General features: G+C 31.5%; 2 protein-coding genes across 2 annotated transcripts; both read left to right on the top strand.

Moving 5' to 3' along the window:
* The first annotated feature begins 3,929 nt into the window (after window positions 1-3,929).
* Window positions 3,930-6,432, top strand: LOC117684197 (PE-PGRS family protein PE_PGRS47-like). Its single transcript, XM_034455390.2, has 4 exons — window positions 3,930-3,987; window positions 4,102-4,167; window positions 5,301-6,185; window positions 6,316-6,432. The coding sequence occupies exons 2-4, from the start codon at window positions 4,107-4,109 to the stop codon at window positions 6,327-6,329; spliced, it is 960 nt and encodes a 319-aa protein (XP_034311281.2). The 5' UTR covers window positions 3,930-3,987; window positions 4,102-4,106; the 3' UTR covers window positions 6,330-6,432.
* A 6,906-nt stretch (window positions 6,433-13,338) lies between these two features.
* On the top strand, window positions 13,339-15,167 carry LOC136270071 (uncharacterized PE-PGRS family protein PE_PGRS10-like). The gene is made up of 4 exons (XM_066066459.1): window positions 13,339-13,378; window positions 13,476-13,541; window positions 13,878-14,870; window positions 15,038-15,167. Exons 2-4 carry the CDS (start codon window positions 13,481-13,483, stop codon window positions 15,049-15,051), a joined length of 1,068 nt encoding a protein of 355 aa, XP_065922531.1. The 5' UTR covers window positions 13,339-13,378; window positions 13,476-13,480; the 3' UTR covers window positions 15,052-15,167.
* The last annotated feature ends 3,714 nt before the right edge of the window (window positions 15,168-18,881 follow it).

Here is an 18,881-nt window from a genome sequence, read left to right as displayed (position 1 = left end):
TAAAGATCCTCCCGTGATTTAGTGTGAATGCAATGCGCATGCACATGAATGTAAAATCCAAAATAACCAGATGATTTCCGGATTTTTTAAAGGATTTTTCGTTGATTGTTATATAATTAGCGAAGCTTGATTGAGAAAAAATAAAAACAAATTGGTAATCTTCAAGTACCAATGATGTTTAAAATATATAAAACAAAAGACAGTACTCTTCCGACTTCTCGGTATTAAAGCCCAAAAATTCGAGTCTATTATTTCAATATAGTAATATAGATGTGTAATATTGATATTGCTGCGCTTGCTAACACTTTAACTATAGGCAATTTTAATTCATTAAAGTATTGAAAAGAGAATGTCCATAGAAATAAACCCAGCGTTAGTGATAGCATTGATATTTAATGTTTGTTAGAGAACTCAAGAGAACTACTGAGTACTTTTAAGACTGGAGCACACGTTTTCCAACGCTTTCATTCAACAAAGTTACCCTCCCCTACCCTTTCTTGACAAACAAAATTTACATTTAGATTCTGATATTATATCATAATTATTTGATTAGTAAATTTTCCTTTCTTCAAAATATGTATTTATAATATCAATTATATAATGATATATATAATAATTACTTAATACAGGTGAATAAAAAAACAATGGGGAAACTGATTCTTTAAATCAAAGAAATCAACAAAACTATATTAAATTGTTACGAGTATATTTCTGTTGAAGACAAATGGATGGATTAGAAAATACATTTTTATTCAATATATCTCTTTTCAGAGTACATGAAAGGTGTAGTATATAACAATATCAAAACATTTATATTATTCAACAAACATGAAATAAAAATAATTATGTACAAAAGTCTATATATAAACAAACGTGCAGTTGTGGATATTATAAATAAAATGTAAAATACGACCTGCAAATCAAGTTCAATTGTCCAGAGTTTTGTCAAAACTTTGGTCATATTACTTTGCTGTGCTTACTACGTAAATTTTCAGATTCTTTATCCATAATTCCATTTTGTAGAAACTAAATGGTGTAAAGTCCGAATCATGAAGTGTTCAGCTGAACATTGATTGTTGGCGTTCGGAAAGGATGATTTCCGACTTTATGATTAATTCCATGCAGTACTCTACGTAAAGATACCAGTTTCCAAATCAGAATTTTGATATTTTTCAACAGAATATTTGTGAAGGATTGAGAATACTGGTATATCTTTAAAGGAGCATGACCAGGATTTCTGCCAAATCAAATGTTGTACTTTTTTCATTACACTGCTTTATTAATGCATTTCTAATGTTCAACCAAAATTTCAGTGTCAACTTTTGAGTAATGGGCAATGATCCAGATCTTACAAATATTTGCTATGTAAATACAACTTGTCCCATGTTTTTGTTTGCATAAGAACAATATACCGGTAAAAGTTGTTTTTTTAAAAACTTATTTGTTTCTATCTGCTATTTCGTTTTGGACAATTTCTAGTGTTTGTCACATTCGTTGTAGGTCTTAACCTGGAATTAGTTTTTCAACATTCAAAATATGAACATAAACATAAACTGAGCTTTGTTTACAAAACAAAGATTTGTGTGCTCTGTATCTTGCTTACATTTGTAATTTGACTACTAACACTCAATTTTTGATTGATTATTAGAACTGTAGAAGAGAAAATGTCTTTATTGATAATTCTAAACGATTCCACTAATCAAAACACCAATGTAACTATGTCCCCATTAAGGATCTAGAGGGCTAGCCCCTAAAATATTCAATCAATTGTATCTCAAAAATGATCAACAATTTTAGATAAGTGTCATTCAAAGTCGTGACCACACCCCCTTGATATATCCAATGAGCTATGTCGTTTGTTGGATGAATGTGAAACATTAAGAAAAGGAACACTTTTTTGAATGGGCAAATTTAATTTTTTTCAAAAAGTTATTCCTTTTATATAACTTATGGTGTTAACAAAATTTTGGTCTGGTTTCAATTCACGTAACTTATCTTTGATTATAAACATTTTAATACAGCTTTATTTAAACTTATAAACATGCATGACATTTTAAAAATTGGTATACGTCTGTATACGTACATTGATGTTAATTAACACAGGTACAAGTGTAAACACTGCACACAGGTCAAGTGTCACGTAATAAACAAAGAACAATTGTAAGCATCGATACAAGACAGGTGTTAACACAGAATATGACAAGGGCAGTGAGGATCCCACACATGACGTGTTAAACCCAGTTCTGTGTACGTCCATCTACATGGCGTCCTTCTCCTCGTGTCTGGGCAATTCGTTATACAAAATGTGTTAATTATTTGGACTCAGTGATGATAATTTCTCGTAATAATAAATCCGTGAAATAAAGTCCTGATAATTATATCTATTTACTAAAATTTGAAAAATCTTTAAAAAATACTGGCATCTAAAACATTTCAAAAGGGTTAGGTAAAAAAATAAAAAAATTATATATTCAATAAATAACTTCTTTATGTTTCAAGAGCCTAATTATTATAATATATTATATAGATCATTAAATTACATTAAACAAATAGCAGTATAGTGTATCAGAAATGCCGCGATACGTTATAATAAATCACAATGGTACAAATGTGCATTTTTCTGAGAGTTTTTACAGTGGAAAAGACACAATATCGAACAAAATAATTTAGACGTCTTTACCAAAAAAATTCAAACGATGAAATCACATTGGTGATACCCAACATATATTGATAAACAAATTACTTTTGAAAAGAACTCAAACTAGTTGCTCTTATGATCAATATAGATATATTATGTCTTCTCTAAACTAGTATATACCTTGTTGCAGGCACGTAATATCAGGACATTTTTCTTAAATTTACATATAATATTTTCAATTAACTTGGATTTTTTCCCGCCCCGCCCCATTTTGAAAGTAAGGAAATTGAAACATTGAAATAGAAATAAGAGAAACACATCGCTAATCCCCTCACTCCCCTTGTCCAGATTTTTTTTTACACAAGTCTGGTCTCCACATTCAAAAACGTTGCCACGTGCCTGTGTTGACTGGTAATATATTTGGTATATAGGAACCTACAAATATTCACCAAACAAAACATATTAACTTATCAACAAGCTAGTTGTTATAAGTGTTCTAAAGTGTTCTAAGCTATCATAATGCTAACGATCACATACAAAGAAGAAAACAGTTCTAACCAGTATTTTACACAATTACGAACAATATTCATTCTAGAAAAAGGAAAAACGGGAAAATGCATAATCCATACATAAACACATTCTCTCTTTCTCTCTCTCCTCATCTCTCTTTCTCTCTCTCTCTTTCCCTCTTCTCTCTCTCTCTCTAAAAAAATGAAAGCAGTGTATCAAAATATAGTGAATATTCAAAAGTTAGAAAAAAGTAAATGCACATTCCGAAACTTTTTGTTACACAACTGGAAAAAAATTGCAATAAGTTTGAACGTCAAATGCATAGCAAGTTTTTACCTGGACGTATTATAAATGCGTTTCCAAACAATATCAGTACCAATTGCAAGTGAGGACTACAATCAAATAGAACTGAAGTGATACCTCCCCTTGACGTTGACAAACCAAATATAAATGCTCATGCAACGTGTTCTATTATTAAACACTGTACCAGGTTTAAAGCGAACTCTCTCTTATAGATAATTTTGATTACGTAGAAAAAAAAGTGTTCGAACTCTTCAACATGGGCATGGGTAATTTTACAAGCATTACAATTATAGAAACAGAACAATCAAAGTTAACAAAGATGGTGTGGAATGTCAGTAATATAGACAACACAGGTAGGACATGCATAATCAAGATGTTAACATTCTCTTATTGGTTAATTTGATCTGCACCAATCATTCTAATTACATAAATATATGGCTATATTCGATTTCTTTCATAAAAGAAGAGTATAAAAGGTCTCCCAAGATACGTAAAAGGCACTTTGTTTTATGTCTAGAAGCTGAAAACACATTGAGGTATATTTGATTTGAAAAAAAATGAAATAATGAATTATTTGCACTAATCGTTAAAAAGAAGATTGATTTTAACTTAAATGTTAATATGATTGATTGTTTCCCTTTGTTATACAGATATCATGCTGAAGGAACTTTGTCTGCTTCTTTGCGCCACATATGTGGCTGCAACCTTCAGCACAGGTAACATTTCTAAATATAAGGACTGTCTGTACAAAACAAACCCGAACGACTATGAAACTAAGATTTTCTTCTTATAATAATTCTTTTTCAATTTTTTTAACCCCCTATTACCCTGATAGTATCTTACGAGGTTTAGCCAAACGCACTTGGTAAATTGATAGATCGATAAAGTAAACTGAAAAGTGAGACAATTCTAACTGCTATTTCCTGAACGAACTATAGAATTCCATAGCTCAAATATCAGGGCTCATACACACTTGGAAACTTTAAACGATCTCCGATCCATCCGGATTATTAAGACAAATTTAATTATTCTTGAAGTTAATATTACGCTAAGCCATTCAACGAACTGCTTGGCTTAGTGGCCCCACAGAGCAATACTACCTAAAGGTAGAGGGGTTCGAGCCAACGGTGCAACTTTTTTTTCTAATTTGATCTCAACTTGTATACATTATTTATTCTGTTATATTCATCGTGGCCAAAATGCAATAATTTTGTTTATTATACCTCTATGAATATTTTCTATGTAAAATAACAACGGATAAACGTGCTATTCTATCTAACCGTGAAATAGTCTTCGTGCCATCTGCCCATTGTAAATAGTCATCGACCCTATTCACCGACAGCATTTGATTTCCCTCCTTTTTAAACTCGGAACACCTCTGACGTAATACAACTGTTACATTTAATTCAAAGTCAGATAACTCTAATTTGTTTATCGTCAAGAAATTCTGCATCGCATACAAATAAAGTAATTTTGGTGTAATAAAATACCTATTGTTCCCCTCGAAGCTTCTCCTCGTGAAATAGATGCTGTCATGGGGGACAATAAACTTGCTACTGTCCTCATAGCCAGTGAATAGGCATATTATAATGCATGGATACCATCAAAAAGTTTCTTTTTATTTCATTTCATTTATAAAGTTTGAAGGATAAATATCATTTTTAGAATGAGACAAATACTTTGAGGCTGAGGATAGGAAAACCTTAAAACAAACTTTGGAAAAAGTAATGAAAGCAATAATGCACTCCCTTAATTACATTCGTTCATTTGATTCATTATAGGTTACCCCTCCTTTACACAATTTAATTCAATAACAATAAAATCAAACAATTTCTTTTTATTAAAAAAGGTTACCCCTCCTATCCCACCAATCCATACCAGCCCTATCCCTCTTCTGGAGGATCAAGATACGTAGTTTATCTCCAATATCTGTACTACCTGTACGTAACCTATGGACCAACCTCTGTCCAGTACCGTCAGCTCTACTACTACCTGATCCGAATCCACGTCATTCCTTCAGGATTCAACTTTTGGGGCTCTCCTGGTGGGTTTCCATTAGGAGGTTCCACTGGAGGATTCCCAATCGGCGGTGGTATTGGAGGACTTCCACTAGGAGGATCTGGCTCCCCATTGGGAGGAAGTGGATTGGGAGGCGGATTCCCAACTGGAGGCGGTAGTCTTGGTATTGGTTTACCTATTGGAGGATCAAGTTTCCCAATTGGAGGCGGTAGTCCAGGAAGCAGTTTTCCAATCGGTGGTGGAATAAGTGGTCTTCCTATTGGAGGATCTGGCTTTCCATTAGGAGGAAGTGGTTTAGGAGGAGGTTTTCCTATCGGTGGTGGAAGTCTAGGAAGGGGTTTACCAGTTGGAGGATCTATTATTCCGATTGGAGGATCAAGTTTCCCAATCGGTGTTGGTGGGCCAGGAAGTGGCTTTCCAACTGGAGGATCTAACTTCCCAATTGGAGGGGGAAATCCAAGTCTTGGCGGATTTCCATCAAACAGTGGTTCACTAAGCTTTTCTAGCAGTGGATCTAGCCTCCAGTCTGGTAGCTCTGGATTCCCAAGGGGAGGATCCCCAAGTTCCGGTGGATTCCCAGGATCATCTGGTCTTAGTGGATTCCCTAGCGGACTTTCTGGCCTAACTTCTGGATTGAGTGGTTTAAGTGGTTTAACCAACGGATTCCCAGGAAGTTTTGGTCCAAGCAGAGGTCATGGCGGATACAAACCCAAAGGTACATTATATTAATTTGAATAATGTCAATAATAATAATAAATTAAAGAATATTCACTTATTTTATTTCACTTTTCATCGAGATATTGATATCCACATGATATTATTCAAAATACTATTCTATTATTTAGGTGGCATCTACTAAGTTGTGGAATTGAACTCTGACTATCGAAGATGGATTTAAAATTTAGATTTTCTGAAAATTGAGTGTAATGGTTACGGAATAAACAGCAGACACTAATAATCAACCATTGTTTGTTTTATTTATAAATATAAATCAAAGTACTGAAGAACTGACGGGAGTTGATTTTGTCGATGTTTATTTGATATGTTATTTTGCATGACAAGTACATGTAGTTTCTAATTTGTATTTGAATTACGCACATTTTTATAATATGAATTTTTGGACTTTTTCGACAAGAATGTCGAGAAACCCCCATATGAATCATCTTAAATAATATTTAAAGATAAAATTAATTCAATCAAACTATGTATCAGTAATAGAATATTTCTCGAAAATTGTATGGATCCAAGCAATATTGAACTCTATAGTCTCGTTCAACAAAACGCTCGGCTGACACCGTAAATCTCCGACAAGCAAGGGAAACTCTCTGCTTGTCGGAGATTTACGGAGACAGCCGAGCGTCGAGTTGAACGAGACTATATTGAACTCTGGCGTAGGAATACATACGACTACAAAAAATATCTAAATTGTTCGTACCATTTAAAATCTGACTATTTTCAAGGTATTATTAAATAAGTTTCCTTGAAAAACAATGCTTTAGCATACATTACATCGAATTTATCAATTATGTTCAAGAACTAAGTCTTGTCAGCAGCGATGATTTGTGATGAGGTCCAAACACTGTTTCACTTTCGGTTTGTCTGAGTAACTGCATAGGAGAGTTGATTAAAATCAACTCCCAAAAATAAATTAATAAAATTAATTATGATTGAATAGAGCAGTGTAATGACAATTAAATGTGAATTTAAGTTAAAACAAAACATTAGACTAAAGTCAAAGCGCTCTGCTAGATATAATGGAATAATATCTAGCAAATTAAAAATTGTTATTGTAGCAATAACCATCGTCTACATTTATAGCAAAATAATTTCCCCCTGATACCACTGAAGCTATTGAAAGACTATTTTGAAAATCAGAATGCAATACAAAAGTAACAAGACAAACTCAAACTTTATTTGATAATAGGAACTAATAATTCCCGAGTATTATAGAAAATTTTAACATAGCACAGGTCGGGAAATCGTAAAGTCAGTAAACACAATTGGTAAATGTTATTATTTTATTAGACCAAAATTTTAAAAATAGCAAAACTGCATAAAAATATAAAATCCTTTTTAAACATAAAAATCCAACCAGTTATACTTTTGTTCTGTACTGTCTCCATGGAGGGATTGTTAGAATATGCCTCGAATTACAAGTTTTTATATATTGTACTTTATCTGTTGGGTTAAAAACATAATTTCGCATACTTTTTTCTATCAACCCTACATGAACATCTCTGTTACATGTCATTTTTTTTAAACATTTTTTTTTATTTTAGGGACAAAACAACTAACATTAAATCATTATGTTTCTTTTATGCTTCTACTGAAAGTCATACCCTGATTAAAATGCACTAGTATATTTTTATTTGTTGTCTTTAAAAAAATTAACAGCGCAAATAAAACAAAAACTATATATATATATATATATATATATATATATATATATATATATATATATATATATATATATATATATATATATATATATATTAGACTTTGACCCGCATGATGTCGGACATTTACGAAATAGACACATCAATACACCGTATTGTTGACATTTACATAACCAAGCTTTGAGCCTACAATAATGCTTTTAATTCCACCACACTCTGCTTAGTTAGAATAATCTAACTCTGTCTCGGGACATGCCTTCACCATAGTTGCCTCCCATGGTAATCTTCAATTCAAATATATAAATCAAAAGGCAGTACTTTTCCAATTTCTCGGTATTGAAGCCCAAAAATTCGAGTCTATTATTCTAATATAGTAGTATATATATATATATATATATATATATATATATATATATATATATATATATATATATATATATATATATATATATATATATCCCTTTTTATAATTTAATAAAAAGTCTTTACAATGATATTGCAACATAAGTTCCTTAGGGGATCCGAACTAATAAGACATTGTTTGTCTGGTTCGCTTGTTAGTCTTGCTAATTTTCGAATACTAGTATATTGAAGCAGGTTTTGCCGGTGGATTTTTATTTCTATTTACTTTTTCATATGAATTTTGAACCTATAAGCTACACGAGATACAATCGTATATAGAAATTAACAAGTATAATTCATGCTTTTTCTAATCCTTTATAGTTTATCTATCATATGATTTATACGAATTATAAAGTTTTTTTCTACAATTTATATGTTTTGCAATCATATGGAGTCATATGGGATTATATGTGAATCGAAGATGATGACCGGTGTTAAAACTCATCATTTTCATTAACTAAAATCACAGAAAACAGTGATAAAAGTAGCATCGGTTATGAACCCTTGACATTATAGCTGTTGAAAACAAGATTGTTTTTAGAAAAATATGTCATTTTAATATTTATTTTGAAAGACAAAATGTCACAAAAATGAAGACGTTCGATACATTCTAGGCATTAAGATGATGATTATTTTAGTATAAATCACTTTATACACGAGGGCATTAATATTAGTTCTAGATAAATGCTTCGTTTTTAAGGTAAATTTCACTATAAATTGCACAAGCTCAAAATTGTTTTAATGAATTTGAATTTTTTTTTTGTGTGCTTTGTGAAAATGTTTGGAACTTTATAAATCAAAGAGCTTTATCTCTTTAATGTTAATAATTTTGTTCGATTAACGAATGGCTTGTTATAATAATACGAATTGCTTTAAATAAATGTATATAAAAATGATCTTTTTTTTTTTAAATTTCAATATATAGCTGCCCATATACATTTTCCTAACCGTTATCGTAAATGATCGCAACAGGTAATGGAGGTGATCTGCATGATGAGAGACGCTATGATAGAAATAGTCAAAGGTTAGCAAAAAAAAAAATTATCCTGAAAAAATATAGAAATATCATTAGAAAAAGATTTAACATTCATCTGGTTTGATGAGCGTCAAACGTGGCGAAGATTAGTTTGGGAAAGTGTAGACGGAGCATAAACATTTTCTTGAATTATTTGATATTTAAGGTAGCTCGCGGGTTTACCTGCTTGTGAGAAAACCTACCTTGAAAATTTGTCCACGTGATCCATAGGTTTTATAGTTTTATTTCTAAAATTCATTTAAGATTCGTCTGCGCGGTAATAATGTTATCGTGTTTCAAATACAGTGTCATTAATAAAATTAAGCAACGCCATTTCAATGAAATATGTAGTAAAATGCACATTTTAACCGAGAAACGCATTACAAAACTATGCTCCAAACTTTTAAACGATTCAGACGAAATTAATCATACTCAACACAAAAACAGAGGAGATGATTATGAATCAATTCATAAAAAAATATCAGTATGTGTTCTCGGCCAATTTTTGGCAAAAAAAACTTTAAAGATTTAAAAGATTTCTCAAAACCTTATATTTTCATTACGACGTTAGCCTGACGTCATCATTTCCTTACTTCTTAGAACACCAAAATTGAAATGCATTTATTGACAAGAACATGTAAATGCTTATTAGACATTATTGTGAATGTTATCAAATGCAATTAATGTAAGGCTGTAAAGATACAGAAAATTGCTATTTTTGTTTTTATGAAACTCTGAGTCAACCAATGCAAAAATAAAATGCCAGGCAACTACTGACATTATAAGTAAGTAATCGAATAAAACAGTTATCTCAAACCAAAAGAAATTTAAGAATTTAATCGGTAGTACAGATTACGGAAGTTATAATTGTAAAAAAAATAAAAAAGTGAAGTTAATGCATGTATACATTCTATTTTAAAACATGACTTTAAATGGAAGAGTTCTAACGCACACTCATTCTTTATCTTTATAGAACAAAATGTGACAATGTATGTGACATCTTTAAATTTTCAGCACTTGATATTATAAATCTTTGTATAAACAGTCATAAACCGCATATAAGCTTTTTAAAATATTTTTCTTTTATGCTTCTAAATATCTCATTTGTCATTTTAAAAAAGAATTATGAGTTTACTATGACGGTCAACTCTTTACGTCGATTCCTATTATGACGTCAGCAAACCCGCGAGCTACGTTAAATGATGTTATCGACTAGGGAAAGGGTAAAACAAAATACATGTAAATGAATAAAACAAAATTGTTTGAATTTAAGTGAGAATAAACCCGAATAAATTTGTTGATTATTAAAAGTTTTTAAAGTAGAATGCATTAATCAGTTTAAATGCATATCGAGTTGTCAATAGTTAATCCATATCACTTTTTAACTGAAACTTTAACTTATTAAATATATTTAGTATTTTAGAAAACAAATCTTCAAATGGATAAAAAGACGTTTTTCTAATTCGGTATTCAGTATCAACGAAACAATGGTTGTCATGATTAATGAGTGAGCTAAAAATTCGACGTGGAAACACTTAATGATTACTTCTTTGTCAACGTAATGAACATTTTTCAGTCGAGCTTATTTTACCTGAATTAAATAACCTTTTAACAAAATCAAGAAAATCATTTAAATATTGAATAATTTTCAAAAATGTACAACTACATCTTTACTTTAAATACTATTTGCGATTTTATTTTTTATCGAAAATTATTTCAAAATGATAAAAGTTACTTATAATTAAAAAGTGTTTTATATAATTTTCCATGCATAAAATTATAAATAGCCGAAATTTGAATAGCACAACAAGTAAATAAAAAGTTAAACCCTTTTTATAAAGGTAACTTTTGTCGACACACGTCAGCAACTCGCTGACATAATGTCAAGCAAATAAATGCTCCATTTAACGATATGTTTGCAATGTTTGAAACTACGACAAAACCTTGTCAGTACTTTGAACTACCTAGAAAAACCTTACAAATGCTGCAATCACTTATAAGTATTGGGCAACAAATTATGCCCCCTTTGAATATATTTATCGCCACGTGATGTACATGTATCTAGCTTATTGCTTGTTGGTGGTGGAGTAATGAACAGTACTCAATGATTTGTTATATTTGTCACAACTCTCTTCTTCTTTTAACTCATCATATTGTCTAAAATTGGGTCACCTTTCAAAAATCATGTAAATAATGTTTATTTACAGAATAAATACACGAGCATACCAACCATTATAAACTTAGTCACCGTGTAGTATAAAAGAGATGTTAACACATGCAGAAATGTAACTGCTTTAGACAGGTTTAGCAATAAACAAGAGGACAGGTGTCAACATCGAAACAGGACATGTGTTAGCACAGAATAGGGCAAGGAAAGTGAGGATCCCAAACATGACGCGTTAAACACGGTTCTGTGTACACATGCCGTCCATCTACATGGCGTCCTTCTCCTCTAGCCAATTTGTCAAGGCAATTTGTTTATAGTATTAAAACGTGTCACAGTTGCATATAATTTTACATATTATATTATTTATTTGGACTGGTGAAGGTGGTTTCTTAGACTAGTGAAATAAATTATTAGATAGATATAAATATTCACTAAAATATGAGAAATTTCGCCAATACCGGTATTTATAGCATTGTAAATTGATTTAGTTAAATTATTGTAGATTTCAGATAGAGTTACTATAGAGCCATGATTTACAATCGATTTTCATAAGAATTCATACCCGGTTAACGTAAATATATTCAAATAAATCACAGAAATAAAAAATAATCATTTTTCTTGACATGTTCACAATGATATTATTTGATTTTGAGAAGAGATATATCTTGAATAAAAATACATTTTTCTCGACGTGATTTGTCTATATAAATACAATTTTTGTTGTGTTTGTAGCATTACGACAATGTAACGGAAATTAGATTACGTCATCAAGAAATAATATCAGACAATGAAATCTCATTGGTGATATCAAACGCATATTTAAAAATTACAATTTACTATAACTCTAACTATTTGCTATTTTGATAAATGAAAATAAATTATGATACTCACTTCTATCATTGGGACGGGTTATATATTTTGGCATAATAGTACAATTATTTACCAGAAAATACTTATAAAACACTTGCAATTGCGGTGCATCTGTAATTAAGAAAAATTTAAACCCAGGAAATATTATAATATTTACCCTCACAAAGAAAAAAGGAAGAAGAACAAGTCAAAGCTGTACTTTAACAGAGATAAAAATTACTCCACAGTTTAAAGCTGTATTACCTCTCACAAAGAAAATAAAAATTGAACAGTTTAAGGCTCCATTGTGTATTAACTCCAATAAATTAGAAAAATACACATTTTTGAGCATTATTCCATTTCAAAAGAGGAAAAATGCACAACTTATTAAAAGCCCTTTCTTATCTCCAGAAAAAGAAAATAAACTGGTCCGAAGTATGAAAGAAGTACTGCAAAGTATCAGAATAAAAAAACATACCAAAAAAAAGTAAGTAAAAGGTAAGTAAAAAGTTAATTAATATTTCCAGAATGTGCAGTTGCACAGCTGATAAAATCGCAGTAACTGACTGGACATCAAATAACGTTAAATAGATAAAAGCGTCTTCACACAATGCTAGTTCTAAGCAAGGAACGCAATCAAATATAATTTAAGTAAAATTGAAAACTCCCATTGACGTTGACGAAATCAAGTTTAGATCGTCATGCAATGTGTCCTGTAATAAAACATATTACTCAGTATGAAGCACATTTTATCTTGTATATTTTTATTACGTAGAAGAAAGTGTTCGAACTCTTTAACATGGCCCTGTGCATTGTTTAACATGCATTACCATTTACGGAACAGAAAAGTAAAAGTTATTTAGATAGCATGGAATGTCTGTGATACAGACAACACAGGTTAAACATGCTGATCGGGATATTTACTTTCTCTTCCTGGTCGATTTGATTTGCACCGATCATTCTAATTAGATCAATATCTCGCTATTTTCTGTTTCTTTTATAAAATAAGAGTATAAAAGATCTTTGAAGATAAGGAAAAAGCACTTGGTTTTATATCTAGAAGCTTAAAGCACATAGAAGTATATCTGATTTGAAATGAAAAGAATTACTCTGCATTTATAAATTAAAAAAAAGAAAACTTATTAAAAAATATATTTGCTTCACTTTGTATTCCAGATATCATGCTGAAGGAACTTTGTCTGCTACTTTGCGCCACATATGTTGCTGCAACCTTCAACACAGGTAAACTTTCTCTTAACATCAGGGTTAACTTTACAATTTATAACTGAATGACTATGAAACTAAAATTTTCTTCCTATCATATTCCTTTTTTCTATTCGTGTTAATATATATTCTCCTTATATTATCTTTCGTGGTATGTATCAGTGCACTTAGTAAATCAATGAATCCACAAAATAAAATAAAAGAGTGAGACAATAGCTGTTATTCATTGAAAGAAATATAAAATACCATAGTTAAAATGTTTCGTGAGTAGATGATTAGACGATCACTGGCCAATATGAGAATTTAATGCAATACATATATTTCTTCAATAACATTCTTTCGATTCATTTTTAGGTTACCCCTCCTATCCCACCAATCCATACCTGCCCTATCCCTCTTCTGGAGGATCTAGATACGTAGTTTACCTCCAATATCTGTACTACCTGTACGTAACCTATGGACCAACCTCTGTCCAGTACCGTCAGCTCTACTACTACCTGATCCGAATCCACGTCATTCCTTCAGGATTCAACTTTGGGGGCTCTCCTGGTGGGTTTCCATTAGGAGGTTCCACCGGAGGATTCCCAATCGGCGGTGGTATTGGAGGACTTCCACTAGGAGGATCTGGCTCTCCATTAGGCGGAAGTGGTTTGGGAGGCGGATTCCCAATTGGAGGCGGTAGTCTAGGGAGTGGTTTACCCATTGGAGGATCAAGTTTCCCAATTGGAGGCGGTAGTCCAGGAAGCAGTTTTCCAATCGGTGGTGGAATAAGTGGTCTTCCTATTGGAGGATCTGGCTTTCCATTAGGCGGAAGTGGTTTGGGAGGCGGACTTCCAATTGGAGGCGGTAGTCTAGGGAGTGGTTTACCTATTGGAGGATCAAGTTTCCCAATTGGAAGCGGTAGTCCAGGAAGCAGTTTTCCAATCGGTGGTGGAATAAGTGGATTTCCTGTTGGAGGATCTGGCTTTCCAGGAAGCGGTTTAGGGGGAAGTATCCCTATCGGAGGCGGAAGTCTAGGAAGTGGTTTACCAGTTGGAGGATCTAGTTTCCCAATTGGAGGATCAAATTTCCCAATTGGAGGAGGAAGTCCAAGTCTTGGCGGATTTCCATCAAATGGTGGTTCGCTAAGCTTCTCTAGCAGCGGTTCTAGCTTCCAGTCTGGTAGCTCTGGATTCCCCAGGGGAGGATCCCCAATTTCCGGTGGATTCCCAGGATCATCTGGTCTGACTGGATTTCCTAGCGGACTTTCTGGCCTAACATCTGGACTAAGTGGTTTAAGTGGTTTAAACAATGGATTCCCAGGAAGTTTTGTTCCAAGCAGAGGTCATGGCGGATACAAACCCAAAGGTACCTTATATTAATTTGAATAATGTCAATAATAATAATAATAAATTAAAGAATATTCACTCTTTAAAAATTCACTCTTAATTGTATTGTTCAATTTTTTACTTTTCCTCTAAATATTGATAAAAATATCAACATGGTTTTAATTGAAATACTATTTTGTTATTCAGGAGGCCTTTACTAAGCTGTGGATTTGAACTTTGATTATCGAACATGGAGTCAGAAACTGAATTTGCCAACATTTGATGTGTAAATATGTATGTGTTATGGTTATTAATAAACAGTAGAAACCAATAACCATCCATTGTTTGAGTTATTATAAAATATAATTATTTCATAATTGAAAAAAATAATTGCCTAATACCACTAAACCTTTTTTTTGAAAATCAGAATGCAGTATTAAAATAACAAAAAGATTTGCTTTTTTTCCAATTCGCCAATGCTCTAGATCTTATAGGTTTAAAATTTACAATTTTTCGCAGTAGTTCTTTTCTATAAGCCCTAAATGATCATCACATCTAGTTTTTTTTCATTACATTTTTTTGTGTTAGGGAGAAAGAAAAGCAATGAATCATTATGTTTTTAAAGTTTCTACTGAGAGTTATATAGCGTTGTTAAAATGTACTGATATTTCAAATGTTGTTGTAGCCGTGGACATAATTAATTCATCAATGCGATTAATTAAAAAGAATTTATGTATTGTCATCAACGCACGTATGATTTGATAAACATTCTTTATAGTGCTACACGTCTTTTAATGATTTTGATGAATCCCATTTTACGATTGTTTTTTATGGACCGTCTCGTAATTTTACCAAACACCAAACCTCTTGTTGAAGTACATATTGCCTCTTTCTATATCCGTATTGAAAAAATTATATAAGTTAGACATGACATAATCTTAGAAAGGGAGCAAAAAGTGACATCGTTTAAGGTTTTTTCATTTTTATCCTTTATAAACTAAATCTCAGACTAAAATAATCAAATTCAAGTGCCAAAGTCACTTTTGATGAATCGAGAATTATTCAACAATTAACATGTTTGCAGCTGTAAAGGTTCCTCTAAATTGGCAACATGTCTATCACTTTTGATTGTAATGTATACAGTAAAACCCGGTTATAGCAAACACGCTTTTAATAAATTGATGTTTACTTAGAAGTGAATTCCATTCCCCGGGACTCTATTACTTTTTGTTAACTTGATGAAAATAACAATTATGTAGACCCTAAGTTATTTATTGCTACATTATTGCAATTTTATTATTCCTTTTGTAAACAGTGGTAAAAAGAGTAATTACCAATCGGTTATGAACTCGTGACTTTTTTGAAAAGAAAAATAGATACTAGTGCTACGCTGTTAAAATAGACAGAACGGAACATCTTATTAGAAAACCGACCTGAAAAATGTTTTTGCTATTTTTGTACAACTCATAAATGTATAAACTTTCAGAAAATTACTCCATGCAATCATGCAATCAGTTTAATTTTTTCAATAAAAATTAATTATTACTTATAACCCATAAATATGTACAACATTACATGTTACAGGGTTCCGTCTTCTATATTATTATGCATGCATATTAATTATAAACAAAGCACATGCAGGTCCCGCAAAGATTCTCCTGGACATGTTTGTTGATTAAATTATGTACTCCCTACTTCTTCTAGGTAACAATTGTTCATATTTTTAAAATAATCAGAATCAAAATCCTCGTGGTACAAAAAAACGATATAAGATTAATCCCTTTTGTACGACCCTTAAACTCCGGAGGCTCATAATTACAATAAATAGGCACTTGAAAGGGACTTTTATGAACTCCAACTGTCACAATGGACGCTATTTCTTATTTCTAACGATACATTGAGTAAATCTGAAGTCAATCACACATTTTTTCAGCTCTACTGCTTTTTTAAAACAAGATTGTGTCCGGAAAAAATATCATTTTATTGATATCGAAGGACAAAGCATAAAGATGTCATACACCATTACATAAACCCTTTATACACGAGGGCATTCATATTAGTTCTAGATAAATGTCTCGTTTTTAAGGTACATTTTTCTATAAATTGCACAAGCTTAAATATTTGAGATTGTTTTAATGAATTTGAATTTGTTTTGTGTGCTTTGTGAAAATGTTTGATAAGTATCTTTATAAAACCAAGAGCTTGCTTTCTGATTATCTTTAATGTTAAAAATTTTGTTCGATAAATCACGACGAAAACTGGCTTGTTATAATAATACCAATTGCTTTCAATAAATGTATATAAAAATGATCTATATTTTTTTTTAAGTTTCAATATCTAGCTGCCCATATGCATTTTGATTGCAACAGGTAATGGAGGTGATGAGAGACGCTATGATAGAAATAGTCAAAGGTTGACAAAAAAGCGTTATCCTGAAAAAATATAGAAATATCATTAGAAAAAGATTTAACATTCATCTGGTTTGATGTGCGTAAACGTGGCGATGATAAGTTTGGAAAAGTGTAGACGGAGCATAAACATTTTCTTAAATAATTCAATATTGTAATGATGTTATCGTCTAGGGAAAGGGCATAATAAAATACATGTACAATGAATAAAGTAAAAATGTTTGAATTTAAGTGAGAATAAACCCAAATAAATTATATTCATCATATTAAATATATATTATATAAATTATTGAAAGTTTTTAAAGTTGAATGCATTAATTAGTTTAAATGCATATCGAGTTGTCAATAGATAATCCATAGCACTTTTATTCAGTATAAACATATTTAACAATGACATGGTTGGCATGTGGATCAATGAGTGAGCAACAAATTCGAGGTGGAAACACGTATATTAATGATTACTTCTTTGTCAACGTAATGAACAATTTTCAGTCGGGCTTATTTTACCTGAATTAAGTAATCTTTTAACAAAATCAAGAAAATAATTTAAATATTTGATAAATTTCAAAAATGTACAACTACATCTTTACTTTAATTACTATCTGCGATTTTATTTTTTATCGAAAATCATTTCAAAACGATAAAAGTTACTTATAATTAAAAAGTATTTTATATAATTTTCGATGCATAACATTATAAATAGCCGCAATATGGATAGCACAACAAGTAACTAAAAAGTTAATCCCTTTTTATAAAAGTAACTTTTGTCGATACACGTCAGCAACTCGCTGACAAATTGTAAAGCGAATTTATGCTCTATTTAACGACATGTTTGCAATGTTTGAAACAAGGACAAAACCTTGTCAGTACTTTGAACTACATGTACCTAGAAATAGCTTATTACAAATGCTGCAATCACTTATAAGTATAGCCCCTTTTGAATTATATTTATCGCCACGTGATGTATCTAGCTTATTTCATTGCTTGTTGGTGGTGGGCTAATGCACATGATGCGTAGATCTTCTAAAAACACCACAACTAAAACATGGCCTTTGTCGTGACGTTAAACAGACTGGTGCTCAATTAACAGTACTCAATGATTTGTCATATTTGTCACAACTCTCTTTTTCGTGTAACTCGTCATATTGTCTAAAACTGGGTCACCTTTCAAAAAGATTGTAAATAATGTTTATTTACAGAATAAATACACAAGCATACCAGCCATTTTAAACTTATTTTGAGTCACCGTGTAGTATGAAAGATGTAAACCCATGCAGAAATGTAACCGCTTTAGACAGATTTAGCAATAAATAAAAGGACAGGTGTCAGCATCGAAACAGGACATGTGTTAGCACAGAATAGGGCAAGGAAAGTGAGGATCCCACACATGACGCCTCTGTGTAGACATGCCGTCTGTCTACATGGCGTGCATCTTCTGGTGTCTGGAGAATTTGTTTATTGTTTCAAGTATTAAAACGTGTCACAGTTATATTTAATTTTACATATTATATTTTAATTATTTGGACTGATGAAGGTGGTTTCTTAGACTAGTGAAAAAATTATTTGATCGATATATATATTCACTAAAATCTAAGAAATTCCGCCAATACCGGTATTTGTAGCATTGTAAATTGATTTAATTA

Source organism: Magallana gigas, chromosome 7, assembly GCF_963853765.1.
Source record: "Magallana gigas chromosome 7, xbMagGiga1.1, whole genome shotgun sequence".
NCBI classification, from domain to species: domain Eukaryota; kingdom Metazoa; phylum Mollusca; class Bivalvia; order Ostreida; family Ostreidae; genus Magallana; species Magallana gigas.
This window is presented reverse-complemented; position numbering and strand designations above follow the sequence as displayed.